This window comes from Lepidochelys kempii, chromosome 28, assembly GCF_965140265.1.
Source record: "Lepidochelys kempii isolate rLepKem1 chromosome 28, rLepKem1.hap2, whole genome shotgun sequence".
NCBI lineage: Eukaryota > Metazoa > Chordata > Testudines > Cheloniidae > Lepidochelys > Lepidochelys kempii.
In genome coordinates, this window is record NC_133283.1 from 981,457 (window position 1) to 1,005,249 (window position 23,793).

The 23,793-nt window shown below is 65.1% G+C and overlaps 1 protein-coding gene across 2 annotated transcripts; it reads right to left on the reverse strand.

Annotated features, from left to right (window-relative positions):
• Positions 1 to 3,250: 3,250 nt before the first annotated feature.
• On the reverse strand, positions 3,251 to 11,197 carry KCNAB3 (potassium voltage-gated channel subfamily A regulatory beta subunit 3). 2 transcript variants are annotated; one of them, XM_073326528.1, is made up of 15 exons: positions 10,712 to 11,197; positions 9,257 to 9,300; positions 9,050 to 9,087; positions 8,848 to 8,927; positions 8,519 to 8,563; positions 8,335 to 8,379; positions 7,260 to 7,303; positions 6,831 to 6,917; positions 6,595 to 6,630; positions 5,113 to 5,198; positions 4,779 to 4,899; positions 4,449 to 4,543; positions 4,104 to 4,224; positions 3,827 to 3,915; positions 3,251 to 3,449 (listed from the first exon to the last, which is right to left on the reverse strand). In XM_073326528.1, exons 1-15 carry the CDS (start codon positions 10,951 to 10,953, stop codon positions 3,360 to 3,362), a joined length of 1,263 nt encoding a protein of 420 aa, XP_073182629.1. In that variant the 5' UTR covers positions 10,954 to 11,197; the 3' UTR covers positions 3,251 to 3,359. The 2 variants fall into 2 exon arrangements, with proteins under 2 accessions (XP_073182629.1, XP_073182630.1); XM_073326529.1 differs by lacking the exon at positions 6,595 to 6,630.
• Between the last annotated feature and the right edge of the window lie 12,596 nt (positions 11,198 to 23,793).

A 23,793-nucleotide genomic window follows, 5' to 3' on the forward strand; every position in this document is an offset into this window, starting at 1 on the left:
GCACGGGCCCAGGCAGCAGGATGGTGGGAAAGGATCCAGGGGGGTTACACCAGAGCCCCACTTCAGGATGATGCTGTGGGGGGAAGAGGTGGGGCAGCTGGTGACCCAGCGACCCCTTGCCCGGCGCCAAGATGCGGCCGCCTCTGGGGCGGGGCGGCTGGTGACCCGGGGACCCCTCGCCCGGCGCCAAGATGCAGCCACCTCTGGGGCGGGGCAGCTGGTTACCCGGGGACCCCTCTCCTGGCTGTGTGGCCCAGTCCCCTCAGCGTCACTGCCCCCTGCTGGTGCTCGGGAAGAAGGCAGGCGCCACCAGGCTCGGTTGGTTACTGGTTTATTATTTTCTTTTTTACATTTCAACCTTCTGAAAAGAGAGCGAAGCGTCCACACCCAAACCCCAGATATCTCGGGGGGCGGGGGGTCCGTGTGGGGTGAGGCTACAGGGCAGGGGGGCCCCAACTGGAGGGCACAACAGAACGACCTGCAATGCACCGCATCAGGTGGGTGGGGAGGCATAACCCTGAGATAGACCCACACCTGCGCCCTCCACACCCCAGCCTTGCCGGTGCCCCTCACTCCTGACCCGCAGCCCCCTGCTAGCCTGGCCCTGGGCTCCCCCCTGCCCTGCCGGTGTCCCTCACTCCTGACCCGCAGCCCCCTGCTAGCCCGGCCCTGGGCTCCCCCCTGCCCTGCCGGTGCCCCACACTCCTGCCCCGCAGCCCCCTGCTAGCCTGGCCCTGGGCTCCCCCCAGCCCTGCTGGTGCCCCCCACTCCCGCCCCGCAGCCTCCTGCCAGCCCAGCCCTGCCCCCCCAGCCCTGCTGGTGCCCCCCACTCCTGCCCCGCAGCCCCTGCCAGCCCAGCCCTGCCAGTGCCCCTCACTTCCGACCCGCAGCATCTGCCCCCCCAGCCCTGCCGATGCCCCTCACTCCCGACCCGCAGCCCCCTGCTAGCCCGGCCCTGGGTTCCCCCCAGCCCTGCTGGTGCCCCCCAGTCCTGCCCCGCAGCCCCTGCTAGCCCAGCCCTGCCGGTGCCCCTCACTTCCGACCCGCAGCCTCTGCCCCCCCAGCCCTGCCGGTGCCCCTCACTCCCGACCCGCAGCCCCCTGCCAGCCCAGCCCTGTCAGTACCCCCCACTCCTACCCTGCAGCCCCCTGCCAGCCCAGCCCCCCCAGCCCTGCTGGTGCTCGTCACTCCCGCCCCGCAGCACGGCAGCTATTTCAGGCCTTGGGCTATTCTCCTTTCACGCCCTACTGCGGAGAAAGGGGACAAACATCCCGTCCGCCGCAGAACCGCTCATTGAAGCGGCTCATTATGAACAGTGGAGAAGGTCACAGACTGCGTCAGCTCGGCATAGAACCCAGGAGTCCTGGCTCCCAGCTCTCCCACACCGCTCTAACCCACCAGCCCCCACTCCCCTCCCAGAGCCGGAGAGAGAACCCAGGAGTCCTGGCTCTGAGCCCCCCCTGCTCTAACCCACCAGCCCCCACTCCCCTCCCAGAGCCGGAGAGAGAACCCAGGAGTCCTGGCTCTGAGCCCCCCCTGCTCTAACCCACCAGCCCCCACTCCCCTCCCAGAGCCAGGGAGAGAAACCAGGCGTCCTGGCTCCGAGCCCCCACTCCCCTCCCAGAGCCGGGGAAAGAACCCAGGCGTCCTGGCTGCCAGCCCCCCCGCCTCTAACTCACCAGCCCCCACTCCCTTCCCAGAGCCAGGGAGAGAACCCAGGAGTCCAGGCTCCCAGCCCCCCCTCCTCTAACCACTAGCCCCCACTCCCCTCCCAGAGCTGGGGTGAGAACCCAGGAGTCCTGGCTCTCAGCCCCCCCCCCGGCTCTAACGCACCCCAGCATTTAATTCCCCTCCCAAGTCTGAAACCCATCTGGTGGGATCTAAGAAAAACGCGCCCCCTACTGGCTCTTGAGGTGCAGTGCAGGTTCACACAGGGTCTGCGGGAAAGAGCCCAGTTCAGGGGGGGGCCCTGCTCTAACTCACCGGCCCCCACTCCCCTCCCCAGAGCCCGGCTCAGAGCGGGGGCCACCTGCCTGCCAGCCCAGCTGGAGCAGCCCCGCGGGAGCCAGTGCCGGGCCACTCAGGGACCCCTGGCCCGATGAGGAGACGCGGCCACCTCTGGGGCAAGTCATGGCAGCCGCATGCCACGTAGGCCAGGAAGCAAAGGAAAAGCATGGTTCAGGGGAGCGGAGACTTTGTCCCGGACGCCTGGGTCCTGCCCCCACCGCTTTCCTCTGGGTTTCTGTCAGCAGCAGGGCCTGTCGCCCCCTCCTGGGGAGAATGGGAAGCGCCGCTCTCGTGTTGGTACAGAGTCCACCTTCCCCCGAGAGGACGGGGCGCGTCTGTCCAGCCCCCGTCCGTCCGACCGGAAGCCAGGATTGTGCGAAAGCAGGAGGGGGAGGGGCGGTCCTGGATGGGGGGGGCTCGTAGGCCCCCCCCGCACCCCTCCTCGCTGGAGCATTATTGCTATAGGAACAGCTGGCTCTGGGTGATCGATGGGTTTGGTTTGGTTTTTTCCATTTAAAGCAGAGAAAGAAACTCAAGTGGACAGAAAAATGTCCTGGGGTGGGTGGATTGGAGCCATATCCTTCCGCCACCGGGGGGGGGGGCAGGGAGAGGAAAAATAGGGAATTCCCCAAGGCCCCAGCAGGGGGCAGCCAGCTGGGGGGGGGGAAGAGTCCCAGAGCCACACAGGAGCCAACGGGGGGGGGGCGCAAGGAAAGTGCCCCCATGTCGTCCCCCCCCGTTCTCCACGTCAGCTGCCGGGCTGCGCACTTGGGATCCAACCCTGATTTCCCCCCACCTCTGTCCGATTACTGGGGTTCCCCCCGGCCCGTGCAGCCCACGCTCCTGGCTCCCCCGGGGGTCCTCACGGCCCCTCCCCAAATCTCTCGGACAGATGGACCCAATAAATAAATAAATAAATAAATAAAAATCGGGAAACCGGCTCAACTAGCAGAGGCCGCCAGCAAATCAACGAGGGTTCGTTAGGTCGATCAATGAACCCCTCGCCTGTCCCCCGGGACGAGGCGGGGGCCCGTCCCTTTAAAAACGGGAGCATGGATCCGGCGGGAGGCGAAGCGGCCGGCGAGATCCGGCGCGGAAGCTGGCGGGGAGGGCGGGGCCTCTCGCCCACCAATCCCCTGGCTCATGCCGGCAGTGGGGATAGGTCGAAGCAGCGGCCAGGGAGGACGGGGGGGGCGGAGGGATCCGGCTCCGCCCCGCCCCCGCCATGGAAAGATACGGGGGGTCCTGGGGTCATGCGCGAAGCGGCTCCTCCTCTCCACCAGAGAGCCAGGCGGAGGGATACACAGTCCGATGGGACACGGTCGTGCATAGGCCCGGGCGCCGACGTGTCCCTAAGCCCGGGACTCTTTTTTTGTATTGGGCTTGTTGCCCAGGAGGGCGTCAATTTCCTGAATGACGGGCGGGGTCAGCTGGGCCAGCACCTGCCGGGAGACGGGGGACGGGGGGGGGGGTGAGATTCTCCCATGCCCATGCCCCTCCCCCTCCCCCTGCCAGGAGAGAACCCAGGAATCCTGGCTCCCAGCCCCCCCTGCTCTAACCCCCAGCCCCCACTCCCCTCCCAGAGCCAGGGAAAGAACCCAGGAGTCCTGGCTCCCAGCCCCCCCTGCTCTAACTCACCAGCCCCCACTCCCCTCCCAGAGCCCGGGAAAGAACCCAGGAATCCTGGCTCCCAGCCCCCCCGATCTAACTCCCCACTCCCCTCCCAGAGCCGTGAGAGAACCCAGGAGTCCTGGCTCCCAGCCCCCCCTGCTCGAACCCACCAGCCCCTGTCCCCTCCAGTGCCGGGGGGGGCGCTCACCTGGATGGCTCCGAGGTTCTCAATCAGCTGTTCTGCGCTCGACACCCCAAGCAGGACGGAGCTGACGCCCTCCGAGCGCAGGCACCAGGCTGTGGGGCAGAGATAGGGAGGTGGGTCAGTCCCCACTGCCCCCCAGGGGAGAGTGCCCACTGCTGAGCCCCCTGCCCCACAGCACCACTGAGCCAGCCCGGCCTGCCAGGGGAGAGCGCCACCTGCTGAGCCCCCCCCGCCCCACAGCGCCCCCTAGCCCCGCCCTGGGGCGGGGCCTGTCCCTCACCAATCGCCAGCTGAGCCACGGTGCAGCCCAGACGCTCAGCGATGGGCTGCAGCTCCTTGATCTTGGCCTGTTGCTTCCGTCCATCGTCGCTCTGGAGCTTGTCCTTCAGCCACTGGTAGCCCTGGGGGGGATGGGGACAGGGCGTCAGGGGGGCCGGGGAGCGGGTTAGGGGACACGAGGCAGAGGGAGCCCAGATGGGGGTGCAGGGCCACCAGGGGCACCGCAGGCCTAGAGGCAGGACAAGGGTGAGGGGGTCATGGCAGAGTGTGTGTGTGGGCGTCCGGGCAAGGCATGGGGGGGTGGGCAGGGAGGGGGGAAATGGGGGGGGTTGGGGGGCCCCCGTACCTTGATGGCGGCTCGGCAGTTCTCGGGGACCCGCTCCTCATACTTGCCGGTGATGAGGCCGCAGGCCAGGGGGGACCAGGTCATGGCGCCCACACCTGGGGCAGGGGAGGGGGGAACAGAGGGATTAGCGCCCCCTAGCGACTCCCCCCGCCCCTCCCCATTTGCCCCACAGATCCTCCTGTCCTCATCCCCTCCCCCTCAGCACCCTGCCCCATGGACCCTCCTCCACCCACCCCACAGATCCCCTCCAACCCCAGCTCCCGATTCCACCCCCCAGCACCCTGCCCCATGGACCCCCCTCCCCCCCTCCCGCCCAGCGCGGGCACCCACCGATCTTGTGGTAGATCTCGGGGAGCTGCGACTCCACCTTGTCCCGCTGGAACATGTGGTACTCGGCCTGGTCGCACACCGGCGGCACCAGGTTGAACTGTCGCGCCACCGAATATGCCTCCTGCGGGCACGGGGGGGGGGGGTCAGACTGGCGTGGCCGGGGGGGCGCCCCCCAAAGTCCCTCCCACCTCCTGGCATCGTCCTCCCAGGCATGGGGCCCTGAAAGTCTCTCCCTGCCTGGAGGCCACGTCCCCTCCCCTCTGCCCCGCTCCCCCCCCAGAAACCGGGGGTGCCCTCCGCCCTCCCCCATTCCTGATGCGGGCGGGTCACTCACCATGATCTCCATGGCGCTCCAGCGCGAGGTGCCCCAGTACATGGCCATGCCCTGGTTGATGACGTAAGTCATGGCCCGCACGATCTCTGGGCCCGGGGGGTTGGTGGGGAGAAAGAGGGAAGATAGGTCAGCCGAGGACCCCCGCTTCCCTCCCCCCCGAAGGGAGCCCCGCTTTCTACCCCCAGCTGCTCAAAGCGGCGGGACCTGCGCCCCACTTGGGTGTCGTGTTCACTCTGAACCCTACCAATAGCACATTTTAGCCTGAGCTGTGGAACAATGGCTCTGTCAGAGCTACAAGCTGCTGGCAGACACCAATGGGGGTGTTAATCCTGGCCCCTACCGATGGGCAAGTATATAGCCCTGACGGATATGGGGGCCGCTATAATTTAGCTCAATGGACCATTGACTCTGAAACCGACTGATGGCAGCGTTTCCGGCCCACTCTGCGGACAGATGTGTGACCTGACCCAATTTACCTCAGTGACTGGGTTATTTCTGAGACCTAAGGGTGATGAATTCACTCCTGGCTGGCCACAGGGGAGACATGACCCGGCCCCATTTAGCTCAATGGGGTGTTGTCTCTGAAACCTACTGAGGGCAGTTTTTCACACCCAGACTGCAGAGCCAGAGCAGACAGAGGTGGGACCTGGGCCGAGCCACCTCCGAGGGACGTGTCGGCCACGGGCCTGTTAGGATCTGTGTCGGTCTGTCCACGGGCAGGGCTCACCCCATCTCCACCCCCCCGCCCAAACATTACAGTACGAGCAGACACCTCTCTGCATTGACACGTACGCATAGAGCCTGACCTATAAGGTAGAGTCCCGTGAACCCCACAGCAACCCAGCATGGGGTCTCTATCCTACACTGCTGGGTCAATGAGGGTCGGGGTGCTATAGGGTTCTAGGGGGCTTTGGGGCAGGTCTCTATGGGGCTGGGTCTATGAGGGCTTGGGGGGGTCCACCCTATGGGAGAGGTCTATGGGGTTTGGAGAGCAAGGGGGATTAATGGGGTTCCAGGCGGTTCAGGGATCTCTGCCCTACAAGGCCGGGTCCATCGGGGGCGGGGGGGCGAGGAGGTTTCTGGGGCATTCAGATTCTATTAGTTTTAAGGGGCAACTATGGGGTTTCGGGGATCTCTATCCTACAGGGCCAGTTCTATGGAGTTTGGGGGGTCAATGGGCATTCCAGGGGATCTCTGCCCTATGGGGCCAGATCTATGGAGTTTGGGGGGGGGATCTATTGAGTTCAGGAGGGTCTCTGCCCTATGGGGTCAGGTGTATGGGGTAGTACAGGGATTCAGGGGTCTATGGGGTTTGGGGGTATCAATGCGAGTTCAGGGGGCTCTCTAGCTCACAAGCCTGGGCCTATTGGGTTCGATAGGTTCTGGGGGGTTCTATAGGAGTTTGAGGGGTCTATGGGGCTGTAGAGGTTTCCATGGGGTGGGGGTCTATGGGGAGATCGGGGGGGGGTGTCTCTCCAGTACCTTCCAGTAGCAGTAGGCGGAAGTTGGGGTCATACTCTGCGGGGGGAAGCAGACAGAGGTGAGGGGGGGATATGGGGGGCCCATCCCCCCACAGCCCCCCCATGAGATCTCCCGCGGGACACACACACGCGAGGGCTCTCGGTGCCGGGGTGGGGGCTCCCCGGAGGGGCAATGCTGAAGGGACGGGGGGAGGGGAGACGGAGCCAGCGGGGGCGGTGTGAGGGGGCAGGACCCACCTTCCATGGGGCTGTTGGCATCCATGCGGTTGGCGAAGACGATATCGACATAGTCCAGCTGCAGCCGCTCCAGTGACCCCCTCAGCCCTGGGGGGGGGGGAAGGGGCATGGCGGGGTCAGTTGGGGGGCACAGGGACCCCCCCACCTTGCCTGGACTCCTGAATCCTGCCACCCCCCCAACTCCTCCCCCCTGGGATGGACACTCCCATGCTGCTCCCTCCCCACAGCCCCCCAATCCTGCTAGCCCCCACCCCATCCCCTACTCCATCTCCCCTGAGGCTCCCCAAATCCTGCCCCACCCCCTCCTGCTGCCCCCCTTCCTTCAGCTCCACCCCCATAAGCCCAAACCCTGTCCCGCCGCTCCCCCTGCCCTTCCCCCAGCTCCACCCCACCCCTGTGCTGACCCCCATCCGCCCCCACACATCTCACCCTCAATGATGTGCTTCCGGGAGAGGCCCCGCTCCGTCTCCGCCCTGGAGGGGGAGAGATTAAGAGATGGGGGTGGGGGAATCCCCTAAGCCACCCCATAGGGACCTGCCCCCAGGGGGCACCGGGGGCCTCAGGGCCCATGGCCAGCTCAGCCTTAGCACACACACCCCCCCCCCTGCTGGGCTGAGACCCGGCAAATTCCTCTCATTGATAAACGTGGGCTGGATGGGAGCCGGCGCCCCCTAGAGGGGACAGGCCCCTACCCCTTTTCCCACCTCCCTGAGCCAGCCAGTCCCTGCCCTGGGGCTGGAGGGGAGCCGGCGCCCCCTAGACGGGACAGGATCCTGCCCCATTCCCCTGCCCCCCTCAGCCAGCCAGTCCCTGCTATGGGGCTGGATGGGAGCCGGCGCCCCCTAGAGGGGACAGGCCCCTACCCCTTTTCCCACCTCCCTGAGCCAGCCAGTCCCTGCCCTGGGGCTGGAGGGGAGCCGGCGCCCCCTAGACGGGACAGGATCCTGCCCCATTCCCCTGCCCCCCTCAGCCAGCCAGTCCCTGCTATGGGGCTGGATGGGAGCCGGCGCCCCCTAGAGGGGACAGGCCCCTACCCCATTTCCCACCTCCCTGAGCCAGCCAGTCCCTGCCCTGGGGCTGGAGGGGAGCCGGCGCCCCCTAGACGGGACAGGATCCTGCCCCATTCCCCTGCCCCCCTCAGCCAGCCAGTCCCTGCTATGGGGCTGGATGGGAGCCGGCGCCCCCTAGAGGGGACAGGCCCCTACCCCTTTTCCCACCTCCCTGAGCCAGCCAGTCCCTGCCCTGGGGCTGGAGGGGAGCCGGCGCCCCCTAGACGGGACAGGATCCTGCCCCATTCCCCTGCCCCCCTCAGCCAGCCAGTCCCCGCTGTGGGGCCGGATGGGAGCCGGCGCCCCCTAGAGGAGACAGGCCCTGTGCCCCATTCCCTGCCCCCCTGAGCCAGCCAGTCCCCCCCTAGGGCCTGATGGGAGCCAGCGCCCCTAGAGGGGACTGGCCTCTGCCCCATTTCCCGCCCCCCCAGCCCCATGGCATTCTGGGTACTCACTGGCCACCCCAGTAGATCTTGGTGGTGACAACATAGCTGGATCGCCTGGGGGAAGAAAGGGAGGCAGGTTAGACAGGCAATGGGGGGGGACCCCCAGCCCAGCCCCACTGGCTCGGCCCCCTAGTAGGGGCTGAGCCCCCTCCCGGTCCCTGCCCCACAGAAGGGAGTTTGGGGGGCGGGTTACCTCCAGCCTTTGCTCTGCAGGATGTTGCCCAGAGTTTTTTCGGCCCTGAAGAAGGGGAAAAAAACAGATGAAAGAAAAATCGAGAAATGAAGGAGTCCCCCCAACCGAACAGCACAGCGCTCCCTAGCCAGGACTCCTGGGTTCTCTCCCCGGCTCTGGGAGGGGAGCGGGGGCTGGTGGGTGAGAGCAGGGGGGGCTGGCAGCCAGGACTCCTGGGTTCTCTCTCCAGCTGTGGGAGAGGAGTGGTGTAGAATGGTTAGAGCAGGGTGGGGGCGGGGAACTGGGAGCCCGAACTCCTGGGTTCCCCCTGCCCGGGGAGGGACACCTACTTGCCGGAAGCGTAGACCTCGGCAGTGTCGAAGAGATTGACCCCGTTCTCGTAGGCGATGGTCATCACCTTCTCCGCCGTCTGGGGGTGCAGAGAGCGGAGTCAGGTGAGGGACCCACGGCTCCATGCCCCCCCCAACCCCGTGCTGGGCCCCCTCAGGATCTCACAGGGACCCACAGCTCCCCGGCTGACCCAGGACTCACCTCGTCTGAGATCTGGGAGCCAAACGTCACCCAGGTGCCTGCGGGGAGAGAATCGGTGATATGAGCCAGAGCCAGGAGAGGGGGAAGATGTGGGGAGGTCTTGGGGGGGGCAGATACCCTTCTACCCCCCCATCTGTGCCCTCTCAGCGAGCCCCAAGCCCCGCCGGGATCCCCCCAGCCCGCGCTCCCCACACCACAAGAACTCACCAAGCCCAAGGCAGGACACACGGAGCCCGGATTTACCCAGATTTCTGCGGGAGAAAAAGCAGAATTGGGGGGGGTTTACAGAGGCCACCCCCCAAGGACAGAGAGTCCTGGCGCCCCTCATTCCTGACCCACAGCCCCCTGCCAACCCTGTCCAGGGCACCCTCCACCCCACTTTGCTAATGCTCTTGGATTACCTTGAGCCCCACCAGGCTCAGCGCCGGGCGAGGGGTCCCTGTGTAACCAGCCGCCCCACCCCAGAGGTGGCTGCATCTCCGCGCCGGGCGAGGGGTCCCTGTGTCACCAGCCGCCCCACCCCAGAGGTGGCTGATTTACGAGGGGCCCCGTATACGAGGCAGATACCCTCCGGTGTCCCATCTCCTCCCCGGCGGTGCAGAGGCCTGGGGTCAGCCCCGATCTTGGAGCTATTTATAGTAACTTCTCGCTCACTGCGGCTGCTCCGGCTGGCACAGGAGCCGGGCATCTCCGTCCGGAGCAGAGAGGGGAAACCGAGGCACCAACCACAGGCCATGCCAGAGATCACACAGCTACAACAAACCCAGGACTCCTGAGTCCCAGCCCCCCCCTCCACTCTGACCACTAGCCCCCACTCCCCTCCCGGAGCAGGGGAGAGAACCCAGGAGTTCTGCAGCCACAGGACTGCCCCCACCTTAAGAGGGATTCGCACCCACGGCAGGAGGGAGAGGGGCATTATTTTAAAGCAATCTAAAGGGTCAAATGGGACAGAGAATTAATTGGCCCCTGCCAGGGGTGGGAAGGGGGTTCAGAGCCCAGCTGCCCCATCACAGCTCCCTGTACCGCCAGAGACCCTACAAAAACACCCTCAGAGACCCTACAATAACACACCCACACATGGAGGTCCCTCTGCCCCCAGAGACCCCACAATAACACACCAGTGGAAACTAAACTGGTAGGACTTGGAGTATCTGACTCGAAGTTGAATGATGTGTGTCCAATTGTCTCCAGTCCCTGCCCCCTCCCAACCCACCAGACCCCCCACTCCCATCCCAGAGCCAGGGAGAGAACCCAGGAGTCCTGGCTGCCAGCTCCCCCTGCTCTAACCCACCAGCCCCAACTCCCATCCCAGAGCCGGGGCGAGAACCCAGGAGTCCTGGCTGTCAGCCCCCCATCCCCCGGGTCTAACCCACCAGCCCCCACTCCCCTCCCAGAGCCAGGGAGAGAACCCAGGAGTCCTGGCTCCCAGCCCCGCATCCCCCGGGTCTAACCCACCAGCCCCCACTCCCCTCCCAGAGCCAGGGAGAGAACCCAGGAGTCCTGGCTCCCAGCCCCCTCTCTTCTAACCACTGAGGCAGGAGCTCTTATCCTTCTCGATGTTCCCGTCAGCAGACCCCTACGCCCCATGGGTGCCCCCAACTCCCCCTCTCTGTCCCCGGCCCCCCCCAGAGCCCCCCCAACTCCCCGTCCCTGCCCCCCTACCTGTATTTCATGCCGGTGGCCAGCCCCGTGGACTCCCGCAGCAGGAACGCGATGTGGGGCAGGTGCTGGCCGGGAGCCCGCAGCCCCGCCACCGCCGCCAGCCCCCGAGCGCCCTTAGGGGGCTGGTGCCCCCCATTCCCCGTGCCCCCCGGGGCCGGCGCCCCGCGCCCCCCCGTGCAGAGCCGGTCCTCGGTGCTGCGGCTCCGCAAGTTCTGCTCGGTGCAGGCGATCGAGACCTGCATGGCTCAGGTGCGGGGGGCCGGGACCCCCCCGGGGTGTTCGCTCTTAACCTTACGGTGACTGCAGCCCCCCCCCCCGTCCTCTCCCCCGGATGGGGGCTGCCGGTAATCTGGGGTGGCCGTGGGGGAGGGACCGAGGCCGTGCTGGGGATGGGGGCGTGCGGGGTCCGGGGAGTGGGGTTGGGCGGGGGGAAAGTGGGGGAGGGGCAGAGAGAGTCCCCCCGCTCCCGGAGGGATCGCTGCACAATGCAGAGCAGCCTCGGCCTCATTAGCATAACAGGCTCCACCCACTGGTCCAGGGCAAGGGATGGCGGGAGGGAAGCAGATGGGAGGGGAGTGCGGGCTGGTGGTTAGAGCGGGGGGGGGGGGCTGGGAGCCAGGACTCCTGGGTTCTCTCCCTGGCTCTAGGAGGGGAGTGGGGGCTGATGGTTAGAGCAGGGGGTGCTGGGAGCCAGGACTCCTGGGTTCTCTCCCCCGCTCTGGGAGGGGAGTGGGGGCTGGGAGCCAGGACTCCTGGGTTCTCTCCCCACCCCAGTCCCGGGGCCTTTCCCTCCTGCAGTCTGAACCCCCCCCGCCCCAAGCTGGAGGGGGAGGGGCGCTGCGCTCATCGCCGCAGTGACTCTTAAAGGGCCCCCCCCGTTAATCCCCGAGCGCTAGGAGTGTGAGGCTCTGCTGGGGGGGGGGTGCGGCTGTTGCTATGTAGGACAGTTCCCCCCCCTCCCCCGTCCCGCTCCAGTGTGTATGGGGGAGTTGTGGACTGGACCCCTCGCAGCCGGACGCCTGGGTCCGGCCAAGAGTTTCTGAGATAAAGTATAAGAATTGGGGGGGGTGATTAATGGGGGGAGCGCGGGAAGAGCTGGGGAGGGGGACCGAAGCCCAGACCCACCCCGCCCCCCCAGAAAAAAGGCAAGGGTCCGGGAGAAGCGAGCTCAGCGCTCCCCCTGCTGGGAGTGGTCGGCAGCGCAGCTGGGAGGTACCGACACAGACCAGACCAGACCCCCCCCATCAGACCCCCTCCCTTGGCGCTGCACAGACACCCCCACCCCCGATATCTGGGGAGCGGAGGGGATGGGATGTACGGGGTGAGGTCCAGTGGGGGAGGGGCTGGGAGCCAGGACTCCTGGGTTCTCTCCCGAGCTCTAGGAGGGGAGTGAGGGCTGGTGGGTGAGAGCGGGGGGGGGGGGGGGGCTGGACTCCTGGGTTCTCTCCCGAGCTCTTGGAGGGGAGTGGGGGCTGGTGGGTGAGAGCCGGGGGGGGGCTGGACTCCTGGGTTCTCTCCCGAGCTCTTGGAGGGGAGTGGATGCTGGTGGGTTAGAGCAGTGGGGGTGGGGGCCAGGACTCCTGGGTTCTCTCCCCAGCTCTGGGAGGGGGGCTGTTGCAGGGGGTCCCTGTTGGATACAAGGGTTGGGGGAGGGGCGGGAGTTCGAACTCAGGGCCCTGCACGGACAGCGCGTGGCCTGGGGGGGCTGAAATCCCAGCCCGGGGTCAGGCTGCAGCTGCTCCTACAGCCACATGGTGGCGCCATTTCCCAATCAGTGGGAAAAGGCTGGAAGCCCCCCAGCCCCCACTCCCCTCCCAGAGCCAGGAGAGAACCCAGGCGTCCTGGCTCCCAGCTCCCTCTGCTCTAACCACCAGCCACCACTCCCCTCCCAGAGCCGAGAGAGAACCCAGGCGTCCTGGCTCCCAGCTCCCTCTGCTCTAACCACCAGCCCCCACTCCCCTCCCAGAGCTGAGAGAGAACCCAGGCGTCCTGGCTCCCAGCTCCCTCTGCTCTAACCACCAGCCCCCACTCCCCTCCCAGAGCCAGGAGAGAACCCAGGCGTCCTGGCTCCCAGCTCCCTCTGCTCTAACCACCAGCCCCCACTCCCCTCCCAGAGCTGAGAGAGAACCCAGGCGTCCTGGCTCCCAGCTCCCTCTGCTCTAACCACCAGCCCCCACTCCCCTCCCAGAGCCAGGAGAGAACCCAGGCGTCCTGGCTCCCAGCTCCCTCTGCTCTAACCACCAGCCCCCACTCCCCTCCCAGAGCCAGGAGAGAACCCAGGCGTCCTGGCTCCCAGCTCCCTCTGCTCTAACCACCAGCCCCCACTCCCCTCCCAGAGCCAGGAGAGAACCCAGGCGTCCTGGCTCCCAGCTCCCTCTGCTCTAACCACCAGCCCCCACTCCCCTCCCAGAGCTGAGAGAGAACCCAGGCGTCCTGGCTCCCAGCTCCCTCTGCTCTAACCACCAGCCCCCACTCCCCTCCCAGAGCCAGGAGAGAACCCAGGCGTCCTGGCTCCCAGCTCCCTCTGCTCTAACCACCAGCCCCCACTCCCCTCCCAGAGCCAGGAGAGAACCCAGGCGTCCTGGCTCCCAGCTCCCTCTGCTCTAACCACCAGCCCCCACTCCCCTCCCAGAGCCAGGAGAGAACCCAGGCGTCCTGGCTCCCAGCTCCCTCTGCTCTAACCACCAGCCCCCACTCCCCTCCCAGAGCCTAGAGAGAGCGGAGGGAGGCAGCCTGCCCTGGTGTGTTATTGTAGGGTCTCTCAGGGTAAGCGGGGCAGAGGCCCCGATGCGGGTCTGGCCTCACTGAAGCATCTGCCTCACCCCCACTCCCTATACCAGGGCTGTGCCAGACCCCCATTGCCCCTTATCCCCCGCTCTCCTGGTAGTGGGGGGGAGGGGCAGAGGGAGCCCAGGGCACCTGTCTACACCCATCTGTGCCCAGCCATGGCACAGACCTGGCCTGGGCACCACCTGCACTGTTTGGGGGGGCTGGGCAGGCTACCAGGGAGAGGAGGGGGAGCTGAAAACGGGGGAGGGGATAACGGGGGGAGGGGAAGGCAGCACCCAGCGTTAGCTCTGGACAAGTGTTTGTGTTACTGTCGGGTCCCTGGGGGATCCGGGGCTGTGTGTGTGTGTGTTATTGTCGGGTCTCCGGGGGTTCTGGGGCTGTGTGTGTGGGTGTGTTATTGTCAGTTGTCTGGGGTCACCGGGGCTGTGTGTACGGGTGTGTTACTGTCGGGTCCCTGGGGGATCCGGGGCTGTGTGTATGGGTGTGTTATTGTCGGGTCTCTGGGGGTTCTGGGGCTGTGTGTGCGGGTGTGTTATTGTCGGGTCTCTGGGGGTTCTGGGGCTGTGTGTGTGGATGTGTTACTGTCGGGTCCCTGGGGGTTCTGGGGCTGTGTGTGCAGGTGTGTTATTGTCAGTTGTCTGGGGGCGCCGGGGCTGTGTGTGCGGGTGTGTTATTGTCGGGTCTCTGGGGGTTCTGGGGCTGTGAGTGTGGGTGTGTTATTGTCAGTTGTCTGGGGGCGCCGGGTCTGTGTGTACCTGTGTGTTATTGTCGGGTCTCTGGGGGTTCTGGGGCTGTGTGTACGGGTGTGTTATTGTCAGTTGTCTGGGGGCGCCGGGGCTGTGTGTAGGGGTGTGTTATTGTCGGGTCTCTGGTGGTTCTGGGGCTGTGTGTGCGGGTGTGTTATTGTCAGTTGTCTGGGGCGCCGGAGCTGTGTGTACGGGTGTGTTATTGTCAGTTGTCTGGGGGCGCCGGGGCTGTGTGTACGGGTGTGTTATTGTCGGGTCTCTGGGGGTTCTGGGGCTGTGTGTACGGGTGTGTTATTGTCAGTTGTCTGGGGTCGCCGGGGCTGTGTGTAGGGGTGTGTTATTGTCGGGTCTCTGGGGGTTCTGGGGCTGTGTGTGCGGGTGTGTTATTGTCGGGTCTCCGGGGGTTCTGGGGCTGTGTGTGCGGGTGTGTTATTGTCGGGTCTCTGGGGGTTCTGGGGCTGTGTGTGCGGGTGTGTTATTGTCAGTTGTCTGGGGCGCCGGAGCTGTGTGTTCGGGTGTGTTATTGTCGGGTCTCTGGGGGTTCTGGGGCTGTGTGTACGGGTGTGTTATTGTCAGTTGTCTGGGGTCGCCGGGGCTGTGTGTAGGGGTGTGTTATTGTCGGGTCTCTGGGGGTTCTGGGGCTGTGTGTGCGGGTGTGTTATTGTCGGGTCTCCGGGGGTTCTGGGGCTGTGAGTGTGGGTGTGTTATTGTCGGGTCTCTGGGGGTTCCGGGGCTGTGTGTACGGGTGTGTTACTGTAGGGTCTCTGGGGGATCTGGGGCTGTGTGTGCGGGTGTGTTATTGTCAGTTGTCTGGGGGCGCCGGAGCTGTGTGTTCGGGTGTGTTATTGTCGGGTCTCTGGGGGTTCTGGGGCTGTGTGTGCGGGTGTGTTATTGTCGGGTCTCCGGGGGTTCTGGGGCTGTGAGTGTGGGTGTGTTATTGTCGGGTCTCTGGGGGTGCCGGGGCTGTGTGTACGGGTGTGTTACTGTAGGGTCTCTGGGGGATCTGGGGCTGTGTGTGCGGGTGTGTTATTGTCAGTTGTCTGGGGGCGCCGGTGCTGTGTGTTCGGGTGTGTTATTGTCGGGTCTCTGGGGGTTCTGGGGCTGTGTGTGCGGGTGTGTTATTGTCGGGTCTCCGGGGGTTCTGGGGCTGTGTGTGCGGGTGTGTTATTGTCAGTTGTCTGGGGGCGCCGGGTCTGTGTGTACCTGTGTGTTATTGTCTGGTCTCCGGGGGTTCTGGGGCTGTGTGTGTGGATGTGTTACTGTAGGGTCTCTGGGGGTTCTGGGGCTGTGTGTACGGGTGTGTTATTGTCGGGTCTCCGGGGGTTCTGGGGCTGTGTGTGTGGATGTGTTATTGTCGGGTCTCTGGGGGTTCTGGGGCTGTGTGTGCGGGTGTGTTATTGTCGGGTCTCCGGGGGTTCTGGGGCTGTGAGTGTGGGTGTGTTATTGTCAGTTGTCTGGGGGCGCCGGGTCTGTGTGTACCTGTGTGTTATTGTCGGGTCTCTGGGGGTTCTGGGGCTGTGTGTACGGGTGTGTTATTGTCAGTTGTCTGGGGGCGCCGGGGCTGTGTGTAGGGGTGTGTTATTGTCGGGTCTCTGGTGGTTCTGGGGCTGTGTGTGCGGGTGTGTTATTGTCAGTTGTCTGGGGCGCCGGAGCTGTGTGTTCGGGTGTGTTATTGTCGGGTCTCTGGGGGTTCTGGGGCTGTGTGTACGGGTGTGTTATTGTCAGTTGTCTGGGGGCGCCGGGGCTGTGTGTACGGGTGTGTTATTGACGGGTCTCTGGGGGTTCTGGGGCTGTGTGTGCGGGTGTGTTATTGTCAGTTGTCTGGGGCGCCGGAGCTGTGTGTTCGGGTGTGTTATTGTCGGGTCTCTGGGGGTTCTGGGGCTGTGTGTACGGGTGTGTTATTGTCAGTTGTCTGGGGGCGCCGGGGCTGTGTGTAGGGGTGTGTTATTGTCGGGTCTCTGGGGGTTCTGGGGCTGTGTGTGCGGGTGTGTTATTGTCAGTTGTCTGGGGGCGCCGGAGCTGTGTGTTCGGGTGTGTTATTGTCGGGTCTCTGGGGGTTCTGGGGCTGTGTGTGCGGGTGTGTTATTGTCGGGTCTCCGGGGGTTCTAGGGCTGTGAGTGTGGGTGTGTTATTGTCGGGTCTCCGGGGGTTCTGGGGCTGTGAGTGTGGGTGTGTTATTGTCGGGTCTCTGGGGGTGCCGGGGCTGTGTGTACGGGTGTGTTACTGTAGGGTCTCTGGGGGATCTGGGGCTGTGTGTGCGGGTGTGTTATTGTCAGTTGTCTGGGGGCGCCGGAGCTGTGTGTTCGGGTGTGTTATTGTCGGGTCTCTGGGGGTTCTGGGGCTGTGTGTGCGGGTGTGTTATTGTCGGGTCTCCGGGGGTTCTGGGGCTGTGTGTGTGGATGTGTTACTGTCGGGTCTCCGGGGGTTCTGGGGCTGTGTGTGCAGGTGTGTTATTGTCAGTTGTCTGGCGGCGCCGGGTCTGTGTGTACCTGTGTGTTATTGTCTGGTCTCCGGGGGTTCTGGGGCTGTGTGTGTGGATGTGTTACTGTAGGGTCTCTGGTGGTTCTGGGGCTGTGTGTGCGGGTGTGTTATTGTCAGTTGTCTGGGGCGCCGGAGCTGTGTGTTCGGGTGTGTTATTGTCGGGTCTCTGGGGGTTCTGGGGCTGTGTGTGCGGGTGTGTTATTGTCGGGTCTCCGGGGGTTCTGGGGCTGTGAGTGTGGGTGTGTTATTGTCGGGTCTCTGGGGGTGCCGGGGCTGTGTGTACGGGTGTGTTACTGTAGGGTCTCTGGGGGATCTGGGGCTGTGTGTGCGGGTGTGTTATTGTCAGTTGTCTGGGGGCGCCGGAGCTGTGTGTGCGGGTGTGTTATTGTCGGGTCTCCGGGGGTTCTGGGGCTGTGTGTGCGGGTGTGTTATTGTCAGTTGTCTGGGGGCGCCGGAGCTGTGTGTTCGGGTGTGTTATTGTCGGGTCTCTGGGGGTTCTGGGGCTGTGTGTGCAGGTGTGTTATTGTCAGTTGTCTGGCGGCGCCGGGTCTGTGTGTACCTGTGTGTTATTGTCTGGTCTCCGGGGGTTCTGGGGCTGTGTGTGTGGATGTGTTACTGTAGGGTCTCTGGTGGTTCTGGGGCTGTGTGTGCGGGTGTGTTATTGTCAGTTGTCTGGGGCGCCGGAGCTGTGTGTTCGGGTGTGTTATTGTCGGGTCTCTGGGGGTTCTGGGGCTGTGTGTACGGGTGTGTTATTGTCAGTTGTCTGGGGTCGCTGGGGCTGTGTGTAGGGGTGTGTTACTGTAGGGTCTCTGGGGGTTCTGGGGCTGTGTGTACGGGTGTGTTATTGTCGGGTCTCCGGGGGTTCTGGGGCTGTGTGTGTGGATGTGTTACTGTAGGGTCTCTGGGGGTTCTGGGGCTGTGTGTACGGGTGTGTTATTGTCGGGTCTCCGGGGGTTCTGGGGCTGTGTGTGTGGATGTGTTACTGTAGGGTCTCTGGGGGTTCTGGGGCTGTGTGTACGGGTGTGTTATTGTCGGGTCTCCGGGGGTTCTGGGGCTGTGTGTGTGGATGTGTTACTGTAGGGTCTCTGGGGGTTCTGGGGCTGTGTGTACGGGTGTGTTATTGTCGGGTCTCCGGGGGTTCTGGGGCTGTGTGTGTGGATGTGTTATTGTAGGGTCTCTGGGGGTTCTGGGGCTGTGTGTACGGGTGTGTTATTGTCGGGTCTCCGGGGGTTCTGGGGCTGTGTGTGTGGATGTGTTACTGTAGGGTCTCTGGGGGTTCTGGGGCTGTGTGTACGGGTGTGTTATTGTCGGGTCTCCGGGGGTTCTGGGGCTGTGTGTGTGGATGTGTTATTGTCGGGTCTCTGGGGCTTCTGGGGCTGTGTGTGCGGGTGTGTTATTGTCGGGTCTCTGGGGGTTCTGGGGCTGTGTGTGTGGATGTGTTATTGTCGGGTCTCTGGGGGTTCTGGGGCTGTGTGTGCGGGTGTGTTATTGTCGGGTCTCCGGGGGTTCTGGGGCTGTGTGTGTGGATGTGTTATTGTCGGGTCTCTGGGGGTTCTGGGGCTGTGTGTGCGGGTGGGATCCTGTTGGCTGCCAGGAGGTGGGGGGAAGGCAGGAGGGCAGAATGGGCCCCAGCGCCCCCCCACTTCCACCTGATGCAGCCTGGGCACATGTCTGCACCCCCCTGCCCCTCACAGGGAGCCTGGGGCTGCGAGTCAGGAGTGGGGGGAACCGGCACCAGCAGAGCTGGGGGGAGCTGAGGCCGGGGCTAAGCGGGGGCTGGAGGTTGGGAGTGAGGGGCTCCGGCAGACCTGGGGGGCTCAGGGCTGGGCTAGCTGGGGGCTCTAGGTCAGGTGGCCACAGGGGTCCCCCAGCCCTGACTCCCAGTGGTAGGGATCAGAGACCCAGCACTCCCCAGCTCAGCCAGGTCTCCTGTGACACTCTGGGCCCGTGGGACACGGGGCCGCTCACACGCCTAGGAATCTTGCACATGCTTGCACGTTGGCTGCGGGTGCTGACGTGCGAAGGCTGCAGGAGGGGCTGGGTGAGGTGGGGGGAAGAGACCCCAATACGGGGCATGTGCCTAGGGTGGATACAATAAACCTGTGTCTATTTGTGGGGTGCGGGTGTCCAGCTGCGTGTGAACTAAATGCGTTATGCTCTCCCCACAATCCCTTTCCCCCAAATCTCTTTCCGAGCCCCCAGCCCAGCGCCCCGGTCTGCGTTCCGTGTTCCCCGATGTCTGTGCTCGCATTGGGCCGTGTGTGGGCACCCAGCTCCCCGAGTGATCCCGCCCGCCCCGAAGCAGCCACCTGGCCTCAGCCTTTCCCTGCCCCCCTCCCGGTTTTCTCTGCGTTTGCCCCGCATGCTGCCTGGAGACTTTGTCCCAGGGCAGCCAGCGAGTCCGCCCCGGCCTCGGTGGCTTGGGAAATGCAGGGTTCAAACCGAGATGGGGGATGGTGATGTCCTGCCCTGAGGCCTGCAGGCTTGGTGGCGATGTCCGCAGCCAAGGGTAGGGGGGCAGAGAACAGGTCAAGCGTGTGTGTGTGTCAGTCCCCCGCCCCAGCTCTAACCACTAGCCTCCAGAACCCAGGAGTCCTGACTCCCAGCCTCCCCGAACCCCAGCCCATTTGGAGCTATTTTGGTGGGTGGTCACAGCTGGGAGGCGGGGGAGGGGGCCCTGCCAGCTGTGGGGGCTGGTGCCAGCATCTGTCTCCCCTGATTAGGCTCCGTGGCAGAAAGCAGAGGACACCAGCTGGCGGGGCCACGCTCATCTCGGCTCAGCCCAGGGACAGATTGCGAGGGATTAGCATGAGGGGTATGTGTGTGTGGGGATGTTGGGGGCACATGGGGTCTCACACAGCAGTGACCAGGAAGGGTGCTTCCCCTGACTCCCAGCCCCCGTTCTGTACACCCACTAGGCCTCACTCCCCTCCCTAAGCTGGTGATGGAATCCAGGAGTCCTGGCTAAATGCACCCTGCTCCTCTAAGCACCAGCCCCCACACCTCTCCTAGAGCCAGGAAGAGAACCCAGGAGTCCTGGCTCCCAGCCCCCCCTGCTCTCACCACTAGACCCCACTCCCCTCCCAGAGCGGAGGCTGAGAACCCAGTCGTCCAGATTCCTGACATTCCAGGGCCGACTCACAAACACATGCTGCCCCGGGGTGTCTGCCACAGGGCTGGGGTCTGCGTAGGGGATAATAACCTACTATTGTGACCCCCCCCTCGCAAGCTCATGAGACAGGAGTCTGTGCCGGGATTCTAGAGGCTCAAACCTAGGCGACAAGCGTCTGTAGCCAAATGCATAGGAGGGGACAGAGTTAAGGTGAAATAGACATCCTTAACGCCCGGACTTTGCCCCCCTTCGGGGTGTATGCAGGAGAAAGAGCTGGAGGTCCCTCATCGATTCACTGGTGGCCCCTGGGAATGTGCTGGTCACTGCCCCTCAACCCCCCGAATCTGGTTGCCAGGTCAAGGGAGCACAGGTCAGAGGCCTGTGGACATTTTGCTCCTTCCCCGGTGGTGCTGTCTTATGCAAATCACCCCAGCTCCTTTGCATAGGGGAACCACCCAGCGTGGTTTTTGCGAGGGCCCCGATGGGGACATGGATCATGGCTGCCCCCGGGGGGCGCTACTGAACCCTCGCAGCCTGAAGAATGGGGGTCCAGGTATGGTGCGAGAGGGAATGGGGGGTGCACAGAGCCCCTGGCATGGAGGGAGGGGGTGGGGGAGCTGCAGGGTGCCCCCCTGTAGCCTGCTTGGGTACCTGCCCCCGATGCCCCCTGTACCCCGTGTCTGCAGCCTGCTCTGGGGGTCCCCTACCAGGACCCCCCTCCCCATGCCCCTCTCCGCTGCCCCCACCCCGGTGGCGCCCCCTACCTGTAGCCCATGGCGGTGCGGTTGCTCTGCAGCTCCTCGGCCGGCAGCCCGGCCTCCAGCAGGTAGCTCTCCAGCCGCCTGCCCTCCAGCAGCCGCCGCGCCGCCTCCAGCAGCTGGCCCGGGGTGAGAGCCGGGTCCCGGCCCGCCGCGCTCCCGCCCTGGCTGCGCCGCCGCCCGCCCTCGCCCCGCCCGCCTTTGCCCTTCTTGGCGGTCGGCAGCCCGTACAGCTCGTCCACGCTCAGCTTGGCCCCCGCCGCGCCGCGCCCCGCCGGGCCCGGGGCCCCCCGCGAGGAGCTGGCGAACATGGCCCGGCGCGCCCTGGTCTCGCTGCGCCCTGCGCCTTCTCCTCCGTGCGCCCGGTCTCCCTGTGCCTTGGTCTCGCTGCGCCCTGCGCCTTCTCCTCCGTGCGCCCTGCCCCTGCGCCGACCCCCGTGCGCCTTCTCCTCGGTGCGCCCCGGTCTCCGTGCTCCCTCTCCTCCGCGCGCCCTGCGCCGACCCCTGTGCTCCCTGGCCTCGGTGCGTCCTGCGCCGACCCCCGTGCGCCTTCTCCTCGGTGCGCCCTGGGTGCGCTGCGCTCCCGACGCCGGGACACTCTCCCCTCTACTCCCCTCCCCGGGGAGCCACGTGGAGCCGGCTTAGCCGGGCAGCTGCCATGCTGTGCCCCTCTGCCCCCTCCCCATCCCGCCTGTGACCCATCTCCAGTCCCCCCTCCTTGAGCCCCCTTCCCCACCCCGTGTCTGCAGCTCATTAACCGCAGCTCCCCTCCCCACGGGGCACTTAACCCCCGCCCTACACCCCCCTGGAGAGCGACTCCCTTGGTGAACCCCCACAGCAGGGGGACCCCCGTAAAGTGATCTCCTCTCCCTACCTACTCCACAGGCATTTCCCCTCCCCAACCCGTGCCCCCATCTCCTGCCCCCACCCCACCCTGGGCTATAGGGACCATGCCATGTGAACTGGTCTGCCCAATGCCCCTCTCCCAGCCTGGGCATGTCTCTAACCCACCCACCCTGCCCCCAATGTAGGGGGCATGGACAGACAGGGACCACAGCACCCTTCCCCCAGGCAGTGGATTCTCACCAGCCGTGTTCTCACAAGGACTGGTTCTCACAAGAGCCTGGAGATTTTCCCAAGAGGCCCGTGGTTTTCACAAGCAGTCCCCCATTCTCACAAGAGGCCTGTGATTTTCACAAGTGGTCCCTGATTCTCCCCAGAGACCTGTGATTCTCACAAGAGGCCAGGGATTTTCACAACGATTTTTCACAAGCAGTCCCTGCAGCTCACAAGAGGCCTAAGATTTTCACAAGACCAATGATTTTTCACGAAGGGTCCCTAATTTTCCACAGGAGGCTGGTGATTTTTTTGGACTGTCTGAGGCACCCAGTTGTAGACACCCTAAGGGGCCGCCCCTTTCAGCCAGCACGGGGCAAGCCCCCAAGCCCCTCCCCCCAAAGATGAGTCACCTGCATCACAAGCCTATTGTGAACCTCACCTGTGTGACCCAGTGCTGGGAGCGGGGCTCCATCCCAGGGACCCTAGGAAGGAGACCCCCCCTTCTGCAAGCCCAGCCCCCCTGTATCACCATGACTGCAGCTTCCTGAAGTGACCAGATTAGCTAAGCTGCTTAAGGGAACAGGAGGCCAGCAGCCTGGGTTGGCTCAGAGCTGGGGGGAGGGGGCGGGGGGGCAGGGGCATCTGCCAGGGGGGCGGGGAAGGGCCCTTACACAGTGGGGCTGCAGGGGCGAGATCACCCTGCGGTGTCCAGGCATCCCCCATGCGGTGGGTTCACCGAAGGAATCACTCTCCAGGAGCCTGATAAGCAAGGGGCCAGCTGGGAGCCAGGACTCCTGGGTTCTTTCCCTGCTCTGGGAGGGGAGTGGGGTCGGGTGGTTAGAGCAGGGGGGCTGGGAGCCAGGACGCCTGGGTTCTCTCCCCGGCGCTGGGAAGTAAGTGGGGGCTAGCGCGGGGGGAGGTCAGTGACAGGGCACCTGCTTTCTATCCCCACACAGGACCTGTGAGCGCATTTATGGGGGAGCAGGGTACCCAGGACTCATCCCTTGCTTGCCAGCTGCATGCCCACGGAGTGCCAGCCTGGCCGGGTCCAGCTCCGGGAGCGGGTGCCATGCCAGGCTGAACCACGGTCTCCGAAGGGTTAATGCAGCCGCCCCAGCTGCTGACGGCGCTGCTCAGATCCCGGTATTTGGGGCTGTCAGGGAATTAAAGCACCGGCATCGTGCAAAAAACGAATGCCCAACGTGCCACCTGGCACCGGATTACCCCCCCCCCCACGGCAGCACAGCTCCGCTCCCACTGGGTGCCCTCTGGAGACCAGCAATGCAGCCCACAGAGCCAGGCAGGGGACCCAGGAGTCCTGGCTCCCAGCCCCCCTACTCTAACCCCTAGACCCCCACTCAGACTCAATTTCCTTCTGTGTTTTGCATTGCTACCCCATGGAAGGGGGGGGAAGGGTTACACCTGTTTCGGGGCAGGTGTGGCTGTCACCTTGGGGTCTGGGCCACGGCTCATTCAGGGAGGGCTTGTGAGCCCCCCCCGGTCAAGGCAGCCTGCAGCCAGCCCGTGGGCTAACTCCGACAACTCAGCACTCCGCTCCGGCCCGCAGCGGCAGCCCCGGGGAGCCGTGAGGGGGCCCCACGCACAACCATGGCCGCCCTCCCAGCCTGTCACATGCCGAGTACAGGGACACCCCCCCCCTCCAATTCTGCCCCCTCCTCTGTCCAGGACTCCTGGGTTCTGCACAGGCGGGAACCAGCTGCAGCCCTTCCCCGGTGCTGGTACCTGAGCGCCCTGGCAGAGGATTAGAGGAATTATCTCCGGCAGACACTTCCCCGACCGGGCAGCATGCGCTGCCATTTAGCACCGGGTGCCGCATGGCGCCCCCAGCATGGCGCCCCCTAGAGGGGACAGACCCCCATCCCCCGGAGCCAGCCAGTCCCTGCCCTGGGGCCGGATGCGAGCCGGCGCCCCCTAGAGGGGAAAGGGCCCAAGGCAAGACACTTGCTGGCTGTGCCACCCCCCCTCTGTCCAGCAGCAGCGGGTGCCCCCCGCCCCCAATTGCTGGACAAGAGCCGGCGCCCCAGGGCGTTCGGCCTGCCTGCGGCTGCGCCCTTTGCCCCCGGCCAGCTCCCCGGAGGGCCAGAGGCGCCGGCAGTGAAGGGAAGGCTGCTGGAA